The sequence below is a fragment of the Siphateles boraxobius genome, unplaced genomic scaffold, assembly GCF_051911475.1.
Source record: "Siphateles boraxobius isolate OS27281-9 unplaced genomic scaffold, OSU_SipBor_1 24, whole genome shotgun sequence".
Lineage (NCBI taxonomy): Eukaryota > Metazoa > Chordata > Actinopteri > Cypriniformes > Leuciscidae > Siphateles > Siphateles boraxobius.
This window is the reverse complement of record NW_027508855.1, coordinates 4,001,722-4,022,962: the sequence shown is the minus strand read 5'-3', so window position 1 is coordinate 4,022,962 and position 21,241 is coordinate 4,001,722. Positions and strand designations below refer to the sequence as shown.

The 21,241-nt window shown below is 40.6% G+C and overlaps 1 protein-coding gene across 1 annotated transcript; it reads right to left on the bottom strand.

The window, feature by feature from the left end:
- Positions 1 to 568: 568 nt before the first annotated feature.
- On the bottom strand, positions 569 to 12,756 carry noxa1 (NADPH oxidase activator 1). Its single transcript, XM_077240850.1, has 16 exons — positions 12,629 to 12,756; positions 12,210 to 12,389; positions 11,407 to 11,489; positions 11,067 to 11,175; positions 9,335 to 9,469; positions 9,019 to 9,126; positions 8,099 to 8,158; positions 7,956 to 7,993; positions 7,727 to 7,865; positions 7,114 to 7,182; positions 4,876 to 4,954; positions 4,459 to 4,541; positions 3,455 to 3,609; positions 3,201 to 3,306; positions 2,722 to 2,845; positions 569 to 2,606 (listed from the first exon to the last, which is right to left on the bottom strand). Exons 2-16 carry the CDS (start codon positions 12,381 to 12,383, stop codon positions 2,500 to 2,502), a joined length of 1,569 nt encoding a protein of 522 aa, XP_077096965.1. The 5' UTR covers positions 12,384 to 12,389; positions 12,629 to 12,756; the 3' UTR covers positions 569 to 2,499.
- Positions 12,757 to 21,241: the final 8,485 nt, after the last annotated feature.

Genomic DNA, 21,241 nt, shown 5'->3' with positions numbered 1-21,241 from the left:
CTAAGCTCATAAAGAGGAATTAGACAGACCTGTCAGCAGACATCCACTACCTGCAGTACAAAAACCTCTCTGAGAGCTGTTAATAATCTTATATGGACAAACTGTTGTCCCCTTTAAGGCTTTATTTAACCTCATCCTTTTCAACTCTATGACTGCATTGACCCAATTCATTTTCAATGTAACTAAGTAAAGCTTTATTTATATAGCACCTTTTAAAAACAGTGTTTACTTTGTGCATAGCGAGTCCATTTACTGGCACAACAGCAACAAAGTGTGTTCGTTTTGGCAAAGTATTTACAGCATGGCTGTACATTGAAATTAGCATGAAACGGAAGTCGCAATCATCTTTTCTTCCTTATTTTTATATATATTTAAGTGAAACGCTTCTGAAACAAGAAAAAGATGTAGGCCGGGACTTGATTCTACGTTTGTGGTTTGTCATGTGAGTGACAGGTTGATAGAAAATAGAAAAGATATTGTTACAAGGGCACATTCTTTTTTTCATATAACACACATGAATAAATCATTTAATAAATAGTGCAATATTCCATAAAAAGATAATTGACCATTTTAATTTCATGTTGACTTTAATAAATAAAACAATAATTCAAATGAAACAGAGTGCAGCATAATACAATCATGGAATAAGTACTAATAATTCAAATAAATAAATTACAATTACACCAGTAGCTAAATTAGTGATTTAAAAAGGTAGATTTAAGATTGAAATGAGACTAAACACATTTATAAACTCTCTCAGCTAAACTTTCTTCATTATTCTGGATCTCCAACCCACTGATTTACAGCCATTTACGGTGGTGGCACTGGAGCTAAGGAGTCAAATTAATTGTTAATTTGCAATTACAGCTCTTGGCATCAGAGCATGGTGGCAGAAATTAATGAACAATTAATGGGCCTAAATGTGACAATGGAGATGCTCACTGATCTTTATGCATTGCAAAAGGAGAGTGTATTACACCTCAGCTGTAAGTCACACATAATACAGACTCACCAACCAAACATACATGCTCAAAAGTAATCCAATTAGCTGCTGAAATACTAAGTATCTTTCCCTTTCCTTTCTTTCTCTCGACATCTACACATGTTTGAGAGAGTGGTCTAATAAAGCTGTGTGGTTAGGATGGTTTAACCTAATTTCAGTAATTCCTGTTCCCTTGACTTAAATCCGAGAAACCAGATTTCTCCATGCACCACCACAGTTGGTCGGTTTATGCTCTCCACTTTCTGGATAAAGAGTCCCACATAATCTTTTAAGTACCGAGCGAGTGATGCACTGAATAAACAAATAACTTTTACGACAGGTTATGCTGTCAAGGCTGTTAAATTACCACCGTTGGCACTACATAAAGACCAAAATACAGTTCACTTACATCCCTTATAAAAAACAGACAGAAAGACGTTTTCACACTGAAACATGTTAAACTTAATAACTTCCTGACACTTATTCAATGTCTTTTACAACAGCTCATAAATGCAACACACATTTTCACTCTTCAACCAATATAAACCAGGTACAAAAGGTAGAAGGGGAAGAACTGATCGGTAAACGTTGAGTCAGAATGCGGTACAGCTTTGATTAATAGTAGAATGTTTAATGGGAATTGAGGGAAATGTGCATCACGCTGGGCTCTGCCAAACCCATAATTACAGCAATATAAAAGAGCAGAGGGATCGTGTGCTGCAGTGTCATGCCCCAGTGCCCAGTCTGACAGAGCACACCATGCCATTAAACACTGCATTACGGATACCTTGCTGAGGTGTATTCAGCTCTCACTACAGGACAGGGGGGATTTAAGAGCCATTTGATGACATATGACCAAGTCTGAACAGCAGTGTATATTGTATAGGTGTGATGCAAGTTAAATCCTTCTGCTGCACAGCTGTTCAGTTTGTATATGATAGATACTGTTTCAGCTGCAGGTTAATAAGAGGTGGGTGCTAATGATGTAAACTGAAACCACATCCTATGGAGCACTATTTTAAACTCTGGATTTGGCCTCTAGCCACCCTGTTTTGTGATCTTAAAAAGTATCAGAAATTCTTTCTTTTCTATTAATATTAAATTAACCAACTCTGTAAAGAAAGCCAAGAGTTTCCAGTTTGGCGTTAAAATCAAGTGTTCCTACGGTCCCAATATACATATATTTTAGACAGCTTAAATTCCCAAATGATGTTATTTTCCTGTTAAAAGCACGCTATAATTTCATTAAGTAAATGGAAAAATAAATCATTGAAAATGTTATAATGGAATTTTTTTAATACATTTGGAACATAAAAAATGATGGAGAGGATAAATTAATTTGATTTAATCTTTCAAAAACTATGCTCAAAAGTTATTTTGATCAGCAGTAAAGAGAAGGCACAATTCAGTATAAAGAAAACAAAACTTCTGATAAATACTGTCATTCATTTTGGCAGATGGATGCCTGCTTAATGATTGAACGCTAATATGGCCACTGTAGATGTTTAGAGGCTGTGTCAATCTGTTGATGCCCCACTGATGCTCTCTGTACCCTGATGAGCAAAACTTCTAGGGAAGATGCCGATTTTTCCAGCAATGTGTCCTTCTAGCCACTCCTCATTCACTGCAAAATGGAGAGAGAGAAAAAGCAAAATACTTTTATTACCCCAACACTGGTGTGCAAATAAAAATGTAAAATTCTCTAATAATAAAGAAAAGACACCCCTCTGTTTACATACCTTCACTGAGGATGTCAATTGTGTCGCCTTCACTGAATTCCAAATCCTCTGGGCCTTGTGCATTGTAGTCATATAGTGCCACCATCTGATAAAGAATGGTCCTGTTGGCCAGAGGGTCCTCGTTCTTGGGACGAGATGGGGGGGGGGGGGGGGTAATAGAACAAAGTTTAAGGTAATGGGCTGCTGAGGAAATGATTTCCTAATAAACAATTAAACCATTCAAAGGTTGATTTCCTAAAATAGCACAAACACTATTTGATGCTATCAAAATATGCTCTGTTTAAACATACAAACACTAGTTCAACCATTTGTGTAAATGTTTGGGTGACACAATATATGACCCAGAGGTGAGCATGGGGAACCTGTTAGAAAACAATTCCATTTGGTGACAGTAGTAGCGCAAAAATTGCACACAATTAATCTCCTTTAATGGGCTGTATTGAGAGCTGTCAATCAAAAATGGTAATTCATAAGGTTACCTGACACCAGATTTGGGCACGTCCTGATTCAGCCACACCATCTAAGCTATCTAGACCATCGTCACCATTTAGTGGCGTTAGTACTCTGGTGCCATTCCTTCTGTGTCTGTGAGAGGAAGTACAATATTATATGTTAAGGATGGTGTGGGGGTTTTTCAATGAAAAAAATTTGACCAGAGTTCTAACATACTTTAATGCTGGGAATTTATGGCAACTAAAAGCAGGTCAGCCAGACTGCAGGTTTGCAATATTACCTGAGGCGAATGTTCGTCACAGGCTGTCCTAATTTCTGTGCGATTTTCTCTTGCAGATCCCGGAAAGGAGTTTCTAAAGGGACTCTCAGAGCCAAGGTGCATGTATAGTGCACCTTGACTATGACTGATCCAGAGTCCTGGGGTGAAGTTTGGGCCTAAAAATCGGGGTCACATTTGAGGTTACACAGATACATCTGAATCAGATTTTTGCTTTTGACTGATCATCAGTATAAGCCAAGCGAATAAAGTTATAATACAAGAATATGAAAATGAAAGACAAAGGAAAGTTTTAGTTTCCTCCCCCACCTCCCAGAGTTCCCTTCTTCCATTATAAAATTCTATCATAAGCACGAGGTATTGGGAAATTCAAATACAAGTTTTGTCATAAGGTAATCGGGTTTCTCTACCAGGCAGTGGCCTTAAATAGTCTCTTCTTCAAATTTTCAGCGTTCCTTTGCTCCCTTGGGTGTATTTCTGACTGAATCAGGCCAAATCAAAGGCCTGCTACCACAACACTCCACTCTGCTTCTTGTCTGAGTCACAAAACTCATTCAAAAGATCTCATCTCACACAAAAGATCAACCATGACGACCACTGCATTAATCATGCTCTGCTTCTATTTCCATCTACAGTAGATGACACTGTCAGAAACGTTGGCTTTCAGGCTTGACAAATTGGACAGGGAGATAAAATGAATGTGCAGAAGTATATAAGATATTACCACTGAGGATCTAACCAAATATTCAAGATTAGGGGGAACCAAATGTTAACGTATGGAAAACCCATGTTTATAGACCACAAATCTGTACATTTTTAATGAATGTAAATCATTTAAATTAGCTTCTAATTATTGGTGGAAAATTTGAAAGATAATTCCTGGCAAAAACTGATAATGTGATTGAAATAAAATGTTGGAGTTACTGTATTTGCTAAAGGGATCGCTGATTTGTCCTGCTAAAAGGTGAGCATTCTTTGATCTTTTTCAAGTGTGTTTTATTACTCACCTGCTGCGTAGGGACGCGGGTGGAGTTACTGGTCGTTGGAGGAGATGTGTGGGTAGCACAGGCACAGGAGGCACAGCACAACTCTACAGAAGAGAGGATGAAACTTGCATTCTTCAGAATACTGGTACAATCATTTTATTTAATTTTAGGACAGTTGAAGGAGAGACAGGAAATGATAACTGCATTACGCAACATTACACTGCATTTTTTTATAACATTTTTATTATATTTTATTATTTTATCAGAACCTTTTTCTAGATATTGGAAAAAGATAAAGTTTCAAAAATTATATTTTCTTTATTTTGTATAATGATATATATTTTATAATAATTCTATAATAATAAAAACAACTTTATTTATTAACAAACAATTTCTGTTTCAATGTGTTTGCTTTATTTGAAAACATATTTTCTGTACCTAGTGAACGTTGAGATGGACATTGGGGTCGATTTGGGGGTTTTAGGGCTGGTGGATGTGGGATGCCATTGGCGAGTTCCTTCCAAGTAATATGCAGAGAAAAGCACTCAGTATGTTACTGTCTATAACAACTTTAATTCAGATATTGTACATCAGAGGCTTAAGAACAAGGTCACTGCTCCTACAGTATGCAAAACGTCTTGGTTACATATTACACACAAGACAAGTGCTCGGAGGAGACTTACCGTGGAAATACACACATAGGGGTTGCCCAAGCGGGAATGGACATTGGGAATTGCCCATGCACAAGGAGGCACCTAACCGATCACAAGGGCTGACCAACCGGGCATGCACTCTGGTGATGGCGTCGACAGTGTAGGAGGAACTCAGGGTCTATAGAGAACTCATCCGAGTAAAATAGCGCACTTATCCAGTCCATGGAGTGGCACTGCAAGCGATGACACCGAGCAGGTCCTACTTAGGTGCTACTGGAAGCGAGTACACGAGAGGACACTGGCTTTACATGGAGATCTCGCAAAAGTGTTAGGTGTCACCCTGCCTGCAGCTCTACAGATGTCTGTTAGCGAGGCGCCATGCGATAGAGCCCAGGAGGAAGCCAGACTCCTGGTGGAGTGTGCCTGACCACTATCCAGTGAGACAACCTCTTCTTGGATAGAGCCTTTCCCTTCAGTTTCCCACCATAACAGACAAAGAGCTGGTCTGAGGTCCTGAAACACGGCGTTATGTCTGTGTAAGCACGAAAGGCTCGTACTGGACAGAGCAGTGCCAAGCCTGGGTCTGCCTCCTCCGAGGACAGCGCATGCAGGTTCACCCCCTGATCCCTGAAAGGAGTGGTGGGAACCTTGGGTACATATCCAGGCCTCAAGATGACTTGTGAGTTAGCCAGCCCAAATTCCAGGCACGCTTTCGTCAACCGAAAATGCCTGCAGGTCCCCTACCCTCTTGATGGAGGCCAAGGCAGCCAAGAGTGCAGTCTTCATGGAGAGGTACTTTAGCTCGAATGAGTGCAATGGCTCGAAGATAAAAAAAACTGCGAGGTCCCAAGAGGGCATATGTAGGAACCTGATGACCAGGTCATGCTGTCCTACTGTCTTCGACTCCACAAGGTCGTGGTGCGCAGATATCGCAGCCACATAATCCTTCAGGGTGGAAGGAGACAGCCTTCGTTCCAACCCTTCTTGGAGGAAGGAGAGTACAGACCTTATCGGGCATTTTCTGGGATCTTCTCGGCGAGAAGATAACCAGGTGACAAAGAGGTTCCACTTCAGAGCGTAGGCGTGTCTAGTGGACGGGGCTTTCTCTGAAGTGATGGTAGCCACCACCTGAGGTGGTAGGGTACTCAAACCTTCCGTGTCCCATCCAGGACCCACACGTGCAGGTTCCAGAGATCGGGACACGAGTGGCAAAGGGTGCCCCATCTCTGAGAAAGGAGGTCCTTCCTCATAGGAATTGGCCAGGGAGGGGCTGTCGCGAGGAGCACCAGTTCAGAGAACATAGTCTGGGTGGGCCAGTGAGGCGCAACCAAAAGGACCTGCTCCTCATCCTCCCTGATCTTGCAAAGGACCTGTACAAGAAGGCTCACTGGGGAAAACGCATACTTGCGGAGGCCTCGCGGCCAGCTGTGCACCAGTGCATCCGTACCTAGGGTCCCCTCGGTCAGGGGGTAAAACTAGCGGCAATAGGAAGTGTCTGGGGAGGCAAACAGATCTACCTGTGCGTCGTCGAACTGTTCCCAAATCAGCTGAACCATATGGCGATGGAGTCTCCAGCCTCCAAAAGTAGTTTGCGATGCAAATTCCGCAGACCCATGGTATCTTCATACCATTGGCTCGTTTTTTAATACTCGATGGTGACAGGGCACTCTACCCCCATTTCGTCAGTCACTGACGTAACTCGTAGTATCGAATGTAGATCCCTTGCACAATTAAACATCACATCTCTGGAAGAAGAAGCTATAAACTTTTAAATCATTTTTATTTTTTATTTACAACGATACTGAAAGTAACAGAGTGTTGGGGCAAAGCAAAGTCTTTGCCAAATTGTAGAGTATGTAAACACATTTTTTTAACTAGAATTAAACAGCTGCCTGCATTCATAAAATTCAGCATTTTACGCCAAGCTCATGGCAAATAACAGAACCCTATTAAAATCCATAAAGCACAAACTGTGAGAAATGAAAGAGGTGATACGAGGAGGTTAAAAAAGTAGAACACTTACAATTCGCTTGAATTTACCCTTGATTTTCTTGTCCATCGGTTCAAGCAGGAAATTGGGAACCAGACCTCTCTGACATTTAAAAGTAAAAAAAAAAGAAGAAGAAATAGCCCAGGTGTTATTCTATATTTTGTTATCAGTTTTAAATCACACATTGATGTTACTACTCAAACAGCTTTTGTGAATGTCAGAAACATAATTAGAAAGCAAGAATATCCGCTTGTAAAGTCTGACCCATTTTCAGCTAACCATGTGCTGAAATACTACTGAAAAAACTATCATAACCTTTACTTCTATACAGAAATCTCTGATGATTCATCTTTTATAAATCGTTAAAATATAGGTGTCCAGGACGTCATGAGCCCAGAGATTGTAGGGTACACCATTTTAAACAGTTTTAAAACGCTTTGCTTAAATATGATATGAATGAATAGTGATTATTCACAACCTCAACAGATTCCCAACCTAAACAAGTAAGCTTGGACCTGGAAATAGTAATCCTTATGTCACAACTAAAGCAGATTATCATAATAGAGGACAAACATTCAATGTGTCTACATATCAATACAAATCCTCAGTAATCATCCTTCACATCTAGAATGAAAGAGTATCCCACCTTTCCATCATAAATGACTACTGCCAGTCCGTCCTTGTCGTCATCACTAAACATAAACACTTTTGCTCCAGCAGGCACTGTTAGCTCCCCTGCCCCTTTTGCCGCATAAGCACTCTTCATTACCATGTAACGAGAGTCCCTATGCAGGAATTATACATCATATATTATCTCAGTGTATTAAGCTGTTCTTGTAACAGTCTTTAATATGTTCTGAATATTGAGTACTTACTGGCCATCGACTACCTTTGGCTCATAGTACCCTGGTTTCTGCAGGAACATACATAATCAGTGGAGTTTAGTTTAGAAACAAAAAGACAGTGAAAATAGCAGGACACAATGTTGAGGTTGTAGCATCACAGGTGGCAACTTTACCTGTGGTCTGAGAGGATCAAAGCCCCTGAAGTCATCGTTTGGAATCAAAGAAGTGATGACCTGAGAGAAGAAGAGTTTAGTTTCAGTGAACATTTGTCAAATGTATTGTATAATGCTTTTAGTACAGAATTATAATGTTTATGATTACAGTAAATTTTTATATAAAATGAACAGGGGAGATCTGCAGATGCATTCTTTTTGTGGGCAGCTTTTAAGTTCTTACATGCATAATATTTCTATATTTTTAACAGATTTTCAACTTTTTCAAGGGCTGGCAACCACTAGGGGGCCTCAGCAAACTTCTGAGTTTCTCATGACGACTTAAACACAAAACAAGCATTAAAATAAGCTGGAGGAAAAAACAAGATATTTCTTGTTTTAATTCACCTCCTCGTTATGGTTATTGGCTTCTAGATCTGGATATGTTATAGAAAAAATTAAAGGTTGTTAATAAAATCGTTAAAAAAAATCCATGGGCAATGTTATACATTTTCTGAATATACAATTCTTTTTTGTTATGCCAAGTTCAAAAAATATTTTATCAGGTAGAAATCGATAGTGAAAAATATTTTTAAAAATCCTCATCCTTCCTCCTTATCCATCCAGTAAATCATAAACAACTGGAAGAGTCCTATCTTTGAATAATGTTTTTGGACAATTGGAGGAGCTAGAGTCATAAAGGCTGAGACCCACTGACTTCTAGAGCATGCAACTTGAAACATTAACAGTTTGCCTTTTTAATGTATACTGCATACATTTCATTACAATTTATTTGACTGTAATATTTGATATTTCACATTTAGGTTTGTCCGGTCTTTAAATGTTGTGTACTTTACTATTTTTGGATTAGTGAAGTGTATCGTATAGTTAATTTTCAAAAAGCTATTAAAGTAGCAGTACAGTGGGAAGATGGGAGTCACCTTTGCTTCACCCAAGAAGTCCCTCGGTTTAAGTTGATCTACCTCCTGTTTCTTGGGACGGAACACTTCACCCTCGGGAACCAGGAGAGGCTCTAAAACCTCTCTCCTCTGGGAATAAATTGGACAGAAACATTACATTACGTTTAGTGGAGTGTTGTAATCTGAAAACCGAAGAGATTGTTACAAACCACTGTGTCCAGTGATACAATATTAGTAAAAGGGCAATAAAAAGGTAGTGGTGGATGTCTTGCACTATGAAAAAGCTTTTCAGCCTTCTCTTTGCATTTTCTTAATATATGTATCACATAGATCTTACAGAAATGGCCTCTAGAGCTGTGTCTATAAGGTTGCTTCGGCCCGCTCCTCTCTCCTGTGAGGCCGCCTTTAAAATGTCCCTGGCTTTGTCCCATTGTTGCAGTCTAGAGTGAATGGCTGCTGCATTATAAAGGACCTATAAGTGAACAAACCCACACAAGTTGTACGCACTCTACATTATATCATATCAACAGGACATCAAAAGATTATACACAACTGTTGATAATTTGGGGTCAGTAAGCATATTTTTAAACACTTTTATTCAGCAATGATGAATTAAATTAATCAAAAGACATGTATAATGTTACAAAAGATTTGTACATATAAATAAAAATCTTTTGTAACATTACACATGTCTTTAGTGTCTTTTGATGAATTTAATTCATATATATATAAAAAAAAATTTAACTGTGATAATAATAATTAATAATAATTTGTTACATTTATATAGCACTTTTCTAGGTACTCAAAGTGCTTTACATGGAAGGGGGAATCTCCTCAACCACCACTAATGATACTGAGAAATGTTCCTTAAGCATCAAATCAGCATATTAGAATGATTTCTGAAGAAGCATGTGACACTGAAGACTGGAATAATGCCATCACTGGAATAAAATACATTTTAAAATATAGTAAAATATAAGTTATTTTAAATTGTAATAATGTTTCAAAATATTGCTCATTTTATTTTGATAAAAACTTTTGAATGGTAGGTAGTTTGTATACATACAGTATATATCCATACAGTCTTTTTTGTTACTACACTCAAAATAAGTAAGCATTTTTTCAAGATTTACGCATTTCAATTAATAGTAAAATTCCATCAAATTGAATTAAGTAATCCTTACCTATTATCCATATTTTTAATGAAGTAAAAAAAAATAGTGCTCAAAACTTTTTGTATAAATCTTAAACTTAAAATACATTTTCTTTTTTTTATGAATACAAATCACATAAACTAAATGGTTTATTCCGTTCCATTAAGACTGTTTCCATTAAAAATGTTTTATTAAGCTCTAGTTTTTTTAAAGTGAAACATTTTTTTTCATAATATGAATAATATGTAAAGATTATTCAGTTCGATTTGATGGAATTTTAAATCTTGAAAAAAGGCTTAAACATTTTTTTGAGTGTACCCTCTTCAGAATCTGTAAAATTAATAATTTATTTGAGCAGGACCTTCTATTTTATCACCTAGTGAATAATGAGACGTTATTTCTATCATTCTACTATTAAATCGCATAAACCTACTCATAAAACATAAGTTGTGCACTTATGTCTAAAGATGGACAAGTGGTACACATTTTAAAATCTGGTGGTGGTCATACATTGCCTCTATGAAATTCTTCTGTTTTTCAACCAACATGCATTTGAGGAACAGAAAGGTTGCTTCATCTGTTCAGGCTAACCTGAGGAATTCTGGATGTCTTATCTTTTTTCAGCCTGGCATTTGACATTGCATAACTATGGAGCTTTTTCACTCAGCCCTCAAAGAGAGGCCTTGTGATAGCTATCTGTACAGGTGAACCACCAAAGTTCATATTTAATGGCAGAGTTGACATAAGGCAAGACAGAAAATGTCAACAATTTCCCGAATTGAAATGCTGTCAAATAAAACATGCAGACTAAATCCAGACAATCATACTTTTATAGATTTTATGTCTTACACCCCCCCCCCCCCCTCTATACAATCTGTGTATAAGAAATATGCAGAAATAAGCTTATTTTCTGACCTGCCAGCTGTACAATTTATAGCGAAGACCCAGCTGTTTGTAGTCAATGACAGGGTTTTCCCTCATGTATTTCTGAGCCCATATACAATCAGATAATGCCTCCTCCAGTCTGGCATTAGAAAAGGTGACATAGATAAAGAAAAAACGAGAGAAACACAATAAGAAATGGAGAGAGCAAAAGAACAAAGAGGCAGTGTCAGATGAAAGTGAATCAGCTGTCAAGAACATTATCTTTAAACAAAAGAGGTCAATGTTTGTGTTGCATCACGCTGTGGATTACCAGACAGATTGGTCTACTCATACATAAAGATCTACGGTATGAAAACAGAATATTTCTCACCTGTTTGCCATCATATGAACAGCAGACCTCTGAAAAAATCCCACAGCAAGACAGCAATCCTTTGCGATTGACTGGTCGAGAGCCTAAAATGTATCATATGACATTGTATAAGACATCTCAAAATGTCCACCGTTTTATCTAACTAAAACATAACAATCATGCCCTTTACCATTCATATTTCCTAATTATATATTTTTTTGCTAATGTTAACTAATTATATATTAATATATAAATACTAACTAATGGGTTTATAACAGGGGTCTGGGGACCCCCAGTGGGGCTCAAGCAAGTACTAGGGGAAAAGGAGCTGAAGAAAACTGGGAATTAAAAAATAAATAAATAATGAAAAATAAGATTAAACTAATTAAATAAATACATTTGATTAAAATAAATAAAAATACATAAAAAAATATACAAATATATATTTTATTTATTTTTATATTATAATTATAATGACATATACAACAGCTAACTGTACTGTGAGTAGAACAAAAAAGTAATAGAAACTAAATATTTTCCAAATAATATTTTACACATTTATATTATTAATTTTCACAGTATCAATCAGGTCTTTATACATACAAATACATAGCTTTTATACAGTACACCCTTAATATTTTAGGATGAGGGTCCCTTGCATGAGGATAATTATATTCCGGGATCAGTGGCATCTAAAAGACTGAAAACCCCTGAACTAAAACTGTAGCAAATGCTATTTAACAATCATTACCGATCATATCATTACCGATATCCAACATTTCTATCATTTCTTATATGTTTAAGTACCAAGATAGTGGTTGTACCTTGATGGCCAAATCCACTTGACCCAGGGCGATGTGTGTCGACGCGACCACAAACATAGTGCGACAGTTGTGTTCTGTGATCTGGTTGAGTTTAGTGAGAGCGCCCTGCCAGTCCCGGCTGTCTATTGCCTGTACGGCCTCATCCCACAGCCTGATCAACTCTATGTACAGCATGGCACTCTAGAACAAAACAAATAGGATCAAATGTTATTTTTTATATCGCAATATTAATTAAAATAGAGATTAATGGATTAGAGTACCAAGCTTTACTGAGAAAACAGCCAATTTTGGTCACTAATAGCTTGGAACAAAAATAATCTGACAGCTGCCTACAAGTACAGGTGAGACTAAACAGGTTGTTTTAAGACAATAAAATCATAAAAGCAAAACTCAATACTAGTACAATGGCCCATACTTACCACTGCAAAGAAACTGACAATAGATAAATCTGGAACTTGAATTGTTTTCTAGAAGTGATCGATCATGAATAAGAGTGCTGCTTCTGAATAGCTGTAAGCCAGAACTCGTAGTTGACTTACAGGGAAGTGATATTTGTAGTGTGACACACAGTTGTGGTTCCCGCCCTCTTTCCATGCCATCAGGAAGTCCTGCATTCCTAAAAGGGAGAGAGAGAGACTTGTTGAGCAGCAGGTAGGGCATGTACACAATAGTTCAATAAGCTGTTGAGTAATTCAAGGAAATAGAAGAAAAACACTGTGCACACTGCACACTAACATACTTATCTTCAGAACCCTAAGGACAGAACATTAAAGTTGGTCTGGCCAAGAGTTACATTTACAAAATCATATTTTAATTTTTTAATTTTTTTATAGGGAAGCAGTCAAGAAAAAGACTGGATGGAGGAAATATTGCTGTTTTACCTTTTTTTTTCCACAGCAAGTTTACTGTTTTAGATTTTCCACCAAACACATGAGGACTTAAGGTTATGATTACATTTAATTCCACAGTATCTTCAGAAATAAATAAAAATAAATAAAATAACATTCGCTTTCTAAATGGAGACACATTATGTGGTTTTGAGTATATTATTTCCACATATTAATTTAAGATAGCCTATATATGGACACCATAAAAAGTATTATCTGAGATACATGTGAAATATCTATAATGTGCAAATCTACTTTCATTTAACCTCCAGTGTTATCTGCATGTGTAAATTGCGCTATAACCTATATTTTTGTAAATAATCCATCAAAGGCTTTTCCAACGCTCTGTATTTGCAATCATCTTAAATAAGGTGCAGTCCTGGCTTAATGGTTAAAGAGTCAGACTTGTAACCCGAAGGTTGCCAGTTCGATTTTCAAAACATGCAGGGAAAAAGTAGAAAATGAACCGTGCTCTCTTCAACCCTCAATACCCATGATTGAGGTGGCCTTGAACTAGGTGAATCTCTACACAGACGCCGCAGCAAAATGGCTGCTCACGGTTTGCTGTGCGTGTTTTCACTGCTCCTAATGTAGTCCTATGTGATGCAGAGGACAAATTCTGAGTCACAAATACACTATAGTGTATTGAGCTGTTCAGTTGTACATACAGTATGAACATAAGTCCCCACCTATACAACCACAAATAGCCTTCAGGTTTGGACTAACTGATGTAATGATTGAGCAGTTCGGTCCATTATGGGCCACATTTGCAATTTACAGTTTTTCTATAACAGCTAACTGTTAGTAGCCTATTGAAAATTAATATTTTTTAAAATGTGAATTAGGGCTGTAATGGTTGGCAATAAGTTCGGTATTTTCTTGGATAATTTAGAATCTAAACACAATTTAGAGTTTGTTATTAATATCTGGCTGTTATTTTGATTTTTTTACATTAGTGCGCATGCTCTTGTGTAACCATTGAAACATTAAAGACAAGGGACATTGTGTAGGAATTTCTCCCATCGAGCGGTGAAATTGTATTTAGCATTCAAACGAATAGAGTCAGAGAATTGGTGCTTCTCAATATCCCTCCTCGTCTCCTCGCTCCTCTGTCCTCCATCCTATGACCCGGAAACCAATCAAGCACAGCCATCTTGAAGGACATCTCAATTCTCTATTTGCACCACGAGGAGTTGAGGATCGAGGAGTGAGGGGGCTTTAAGAGGAGTCATGAGCGAGGATACACAGGTGTATCCTATGCGGAAGTGTTTTATTGACTAAACGTGACGCACGTATACATTCTCCTCCCCCTTTACATCGGTCACAATAATTTGAATTTATACGTTACCCTTGCTGTTTATATAAACTACACATCTCACATATTTCAACAGGGTATCTTGCTTTATTATTATTCATTATGCATTTCTTAAATAAACAAACTTCAACAACATAAGGGCAGATCCTTTGAGCTCTGCATATGACGCTATGAAGTGACGCTCGAGTGATCAAGTATTCCAATGTATAAAAAAAAACTTTCATTCGATTCCTCCATCCTCATTTTCTTTCCTTGCGTCCTTCCCTCACAACCTAAAGGGGGAGGAGCTGAGGCGCTAGGAAAGGAAGCGAGGAAAGGAAACGAGGATGCACAAATAAGAAATGAGAAGCACCCAATGTCTAATATGGGGAGAGTTGGCACTGTCTGGTTACTTCCGGTTTCTGGACTGGCTGCAGTAACACGTCTCTGTCCATGCGGGGGCGCTCGCAGGCGAGTTGCAGAATGAATGGGAGTCTACGGGGTTTCACCCCCAGAAATCCACTTTTCTCAGGATGTAATTTTTTTTCAAGTAATTTGAAAGTTGCATTGCCTAACCTGTAAGAAATCGAAAGGACATAAGTACTCGTTCATTCGACTTTTGGTCTATAATCTATATTGAACTTGCGGAATCAACAATAAAATCTAAGTTGATTCAACGACAAGCAGGAGAAAGGGATACATTTAGCCGTCTAGCTCCATAGACTACCATTCATTCTGCACTAGCCCGCGATCACCTCCAGTGGAATTCTAATGGAACTGCAACTAAGATGATATACAACGGGGCTGTGGAAGTGCCAAGACTCTCCATAGAATGACTCTAGAGTGCCGAAGTTACGACGTCACTTTGTAGGCCAAAACGCGGAAGTGAGTTCCCTTTCAAGGGAACTCGAGCTGCGTTTGAGACGCGATGGGAACGCTCTGCGTGATTACGTCGTGAAGCACGTGTAAAATCAGTCCAATGGAAGCCCACTACGACATAGGTGACGTCATAGACCAGGAAACTATATAGCAGCCCTGAAATCAGACCGCGACAGCTTCTGTACCTTCAGCAAGCGCTCTCTGTATATCTGTCCTTGTCTATTTATTGTTGTCTGTCAAGCCCAATCTATCATTATTATGGCGAGCAAGCAAGATTATAGACGGTGTGTTGTTCCCTGCCCTCGTTATATTACGGGTGGGGACACACATCAGCTTTGTGTTGCTTGTTTGGGAGTGGAGCATGCCCAGTCAGTCCTCGAGGGGGCTGATTGTGTGCATTGTATGAGTCTATCTATGAAAACGCTCCGCTCTCGCCGATCGTTCTTTGAGGAGAATGGTTCGGTTCGCGCTACCCGCGCGGGTCCCGCTGTTGCCTAGACACGGCGGCGACTCGCATTTTGGGGTTCGCAAACGGATCTGACAGCGTGGGTTGGGACGGGCTCCGCCCTATCTTAGCTTTCACCTGCAGATCCAGTGTGCTGCGATTTCCAGTTCCGAGGAATTGGTATCGTTAGTGTTTTGTTAAGAAAAAGTGAACAAAACAAATAAAAGTATTAAGAAAAAGGCAGATGTTTGATTTTTCAATAAATGGGCAGCTCATAACTCTGTTGAGTATAGATGAGCTTTTTAAAGGAGGTTTTTCTAATGCTGTTGCTAGTTAAATATTTACTGGACAGCTGAACATTATGAGAGTGAAAATAAAAAAGAGTTTATTAGATGAAATGTATCTAAAAAAACAGGAAAACTCTGTATCTCAGCCTCCTCGTCGGGGACTACTGGTTTTTCCCTATCTCCACACTGAGGTGTCGAGATTGTGGAATAAACCGGTTTCTATTTTATGTGTTTAATACCCAAACGTCTTAACTAGAGTAATGTTATGGGTATTAAGTATCATGGTATGACAGTGCCTTGGATTATAGAGATGCTTGCGAGCTTTCTCTCTCCCGAGTCGGCGTCATCATTTTTAACCCCGACGTTACCCACCAGCCATCTTTAATAATAAATAAATTTTATGTGACAGTACTGGTGGGTAAAGTATTTAAGGACATAGATGAATGTGAGGATGTCAGCATTGACTCTATTCGAGAATATATTCGAGAATATATATATGTTTATATGTATATGTTTTTCTGATATAAAAATAAAGAAAAATAAATATAAAGATGTCTGTTCTTCTGGACGCTCCGCTTTCAAGAAAACTAAACCTTTCAGCGGCGTTCCAGAGGTTTCTTCCTCACCAATCTATGTTCCTTAAACTGGCATAGAGTGCAAAAAAGAAGACCTGATGCTGAGACTATCAGGCTTCAAAGGGTGGTCCCCTCCGGGGTAGGGACGGTTTGAGAAATCGTTTCTCCTCGGCGCCCTCTGGGGTGCGACTCTCTGAGGAGGGTCGCAGCGCTGCCAGTTCGGTTGTTCCCTGCCGGTTCGCCGTTCAGGGCACCGAGGTGTCAGCGTCCCAATACGATCCTCCGAGGAGGGTCGAAGAGCAGTCAGTTCGGTCTCCCTGCCGGTTCGCCGTTTCAGGGTGCCGAGGTGCCTGCTTTTTCCTACGATCCTCCGAGGAGGGTCGTAGGAACTAAGCTGTTAGAGGTAGGCAAGATCTAAATAAAAAGAGGACTGTCGTCATCTCTAATAAAGCTTAGACAAGAAGTCCTGTCGAAAAAATAAAAGGAGGGACGGTTTTGAGAAATCGTTTCTTCTCGGCTCCCACTGGGGTGCGACTCTCTGAGGAGGGTCGCAGCGCTGCCAGTTCGGGTGTTCCCTGCCGGTTCGCCGGTTCGCCGCTTCAGGGCGCCGAGGTGTCAGCGTCCCCGTGCAATCCTCCGAGGAGGGTTGTAGAACGGTCGGTTCGGTTGTTCCCTGCCGGTGCGCCGCTTCAGGGCACCGAAATGATTGTTCAAGCAAATCCAGAGGCCAGTCTCGAGAGACTGGTTCCCCTTATCTGAATTTCTGGCAGCTTGGAAACTTCTGCCAAATATTTCTCTATGGGTCCTGCACATAATAGAAAAGGGTTACAGCGGTTCTCGTCCGCCCAGATTTCAGGGGGTCCTCCCTACGGTAGTGGACTCACAGCAGGCTCTGGTTATGGAGCAGGAAGTGCTTACACTCAAACAGATTGTATCACATATTCAGTCCGAGGACTGGTTTGTCACAATATACTTGAAGGATGCGTACTTCCAAGTATCTATTCATCACAGGAAGTTCCTGATGTTCGCTTTAAAAATGGGGCGAAGCATACCAGTATCGGGTTCTTCCATTTGGCCTAGGTTTATCACCCCGCACCTTTACAAAATGCGTGGATGCAGCTCTGGCTCCTTTGAGATTCCAGGGCATTCGCGTATTGTATTATATCGACGATTGGTTGATCCTAGCTCAATTTGAGCATATGGCAGTTCGGCATCGAGATGTCGTTCTGTCTCATTTAAAGATGTTGGGGTTGCCACTCAACGCCAGAAGAGTGTGATCCTCCCAGCTCAGAGGACCACTTTTCTAGGTGTAATATGGGTTTATCTAGGCCAGTCACTCACTGTGAAACAGTTTCAGACTGTGGGTCTCATGTCAGCTGCGTTCAACGTAATTACTTTTGGCCTTCTGTACATGAGACCCCTGCAGTGGTGGCTCAGGACCAAGGGGTTTTCTCCGAGGGGAAATCCGTTTTCACATGATCAAGGTCACGCGGCTATGCCTACGTGCCTCGGTCATGTGGAAGAACCTTGGTTTCTCGCCCAGGCCCAGTGTTGGGGGTTTCTTGTCGACGCATTATGCTATCGACGGATGCTTCCCTCACAAGTCGGAAGTGATCATGAGTGGTCGCTCGGCAGAGGGTCCGGACAACACACTGACGATCTCGTAAATCAGAGCAGATATCCTGTTGAGGCAGGGGCTGAGGCCCGGGGAATGGAGACTTCACCCCGTGGTGGTGGAGCTCCTATGGGAAATCTTTGGTCAAGCTCAGGTCGATCTTTTCGCTATGGTTTTCCCTCACATATCCAGCTCCTCTCGGACTGGACGCTATGGTGCAGGTGTGGCCGAGGCTGCACCTGTACACATTCCCCCCGTTATCAATGGTCCCGGGAGTTCTGCTGGGGTGCGACTCTCTGAGGAGGGTCGCAGCGCTGCCACTTCGGTTGTTCCCTGCCGGTTCGCCGCTTCAGGGCGCCGAGGTGTCAGCGTCCCCATGCAATCCTCTGAGGAGGGTTGTAGAACGGTCAGTTCGGTTGTTCCCTGTCGGTTCGCCGCTTCAGGTTTGCCGAAATGATTGTTCAATCAAATCCAGAGGCCAGTCTCGAGAGACTGGTTCCCTTATCGGAATTTCTGGCAGTGTGGAAACTTCTGCCAAATATTTCTCTATGGGTCCTGCACATAATAGAAAAGGGTTAAACGGAGTTGTGGAAACGGTGGGCTTGGCCTCTGAGGGGGCCCAGCTCATACAATCCGGTCTCTCGACTGAAGTCGTTGAGACCGTCCTTCAATCCAGAGCTCCTTCCACGAGAAAACTATGTACATTGAAATGGAAACTGTTCTCTACATGGCGTGGAGAACGTTTTTTTTTTTAAATCTTGTTAATTGCCCGGTTGGTACAGTTCTCGATTTCCTCAAGACCGTTTCTCTGCTGGATTATCTCCCTCCACCTTAAAGGTGTTCGTAGCGGCTATATCTGCTTTCACCCCTCTCGGGGTTTCTTCTCTTGGGAGAGATCCTCTTATTATTTGTTTTCTCCGTGGTACATTGAGGCTCAGGCCTGCACTGCAATCTAGAGCACCGGCTTGGGATTTGGCCATTGTACTTGAGGGTCTGGCCTTGGCTCCCTTCGAGCCCATCGAGGAGGTTTCAGAAAAATTCCTCACTCTAAAGATTATATTTCTCCTTGCTATTTCGTCTATCAAGAGAATTGGTGATTTACATGCTCTGTCGGTTGCTCCTTCATGTCTGGAATTTGCACCTAGTATGGTGAAAGCATTCCTCTACCCTAGACCGGGTTATATTCCTAAGGTCCCACTAAATGTTGGGGGCCCAATAGTGCGGCAGGCCTTTTATCCTCCTCCCTTTAATACCCCAGATCAGGAACAGCTTAACCTGTTATGTCCAGTCCGGGCTTTAGATGCCTACATTCACAGAGCTTCTCTGTGGCGTAAATCTGATCAATTATTTGTTTGTTTTGGGTCACTCAAGAGAGGATGCCCTGCATCTAAACAGGTGATGAGTAAATGGATAGTCGAGGCTATTCATTGGCTTATTAAGCGGTGGGACAGCCTTCACCTATGGCTGTGCGGGCCCATTCTACTCGGAGTATGGCGGCCTCTATGGCCTTAATTTCGGGAGTTTCCCTTCTTGACGTGTGTAATGCGGCAGGATGGTCCTCTCCGCATACATTTGTCAGGTTTTATGACCTTGACCTCTCCACTCCTGGGGCGAGGTTGCTTGCTTCTTAGTGTGCGCAGGACTTCACACAGAACGGGCATTTGTCACTATGGCGTAGTGGGTATGGGGTTCCCATCGCGTCTCAAACGCAGCTCGAGTTCCCTTGAAAGGGAACGTCTCAGGTTACGTATGTAACCCTGGTTCCCTGATAGGGAACGAGACGCTGCGTTTGCCTGCCATACTTCCTGCATGCCCTGATCGACTTGCTTCAGTTTTTTCAGAAGCTGTCGCGGTCTGATTTCAGGGCTGCTATATAGTTTCCTGGTCTATGACGTCACCTATGTCGTAGTGGGCTTCCATTGGACTGATTTTACACGTGCTTCACAACGTAATCACGCAGAGCGTTCCCATCGCGTCTCAAACGCAGCGTCTCGTTCCCTATCAGGGAACCAGGGTTACATACGTAACCTGAGACGTTCCCTCCGGTTCCCTCGCCCCGGTTTTTTGAATGGGTTTTTGCTAAATCGCCTGAAATAAGGTCTGTGGTTAACAAAGCCTCTAAATATTTTCACGTTTTGATCTATGACATAAAACACACCAGTTATAACCTGCTTGTGTTTTTTTAAACTTTATTGTGTCAGCTTATGGTTTTTTAAACTTTATATAGGCTTCAAAATGTATACATTTAGGATTAACTTGTAAAGATTATCTTGATAGACAAAACGTGTAAGGGTCACAACTCTTTGTTGAACACAGATATTATTTTTTGCGATTTTCCAAAAGTCTATGGGGAAAATGCATATGGTGTTTCTCATTTCTTATTTGTGCATCCTCCTTTCCTCGCTTCCTTTCCTAGCGCCTCAGCTCCTCCCCCTGTAGGTTGTGAGGGAAGGACGCGAGGAAAGAAAATGAGGACGGAGGAATTGAATGAAAGCTTTTTTTATACATTGGAATACTTGATCACTTGAGCGTCACTTCATAGTGTCAACAGCAGCGCTCAAAGGATCTGCCCTTATGTTGCTTAAGTTCGTTTATTTAAGAAATTCATATTGAATAATAATAAAGCAAGATACCCTGTTGAAATATGTGAGATGTGTGGTTTATATAAACAGCAAGGGTAAAGTACAAATTCAATACAAATTATTGTGACCGATGTGAAGGGGCAGGAGAATGTATACGTGCGTCATGTTTAGTCAATAAAACACTTCCGCATAGGATACAGCTGTGTATCCTCGCTCATGACTCCTCTGGAAGCCTCCTCACTCCTCGATCCTCGACTCCTCACGGTGCAATTGGAGAATTGAGATGTTCTTCAAGATGGCTGTGCTTGATTGGTTTCCGGGTCATAGGATGGAGGACAGAGGAGCGGGGAGACGAGGAGGGATATTGAGAAGCACCCATGGCTTTTCGATCGGGGGAACCCATGCGCCGCTAACTTCCGAGTTGTCCTACAAAGTGACGTCATAACTTCGGCACTCTTCAGCGCCTCG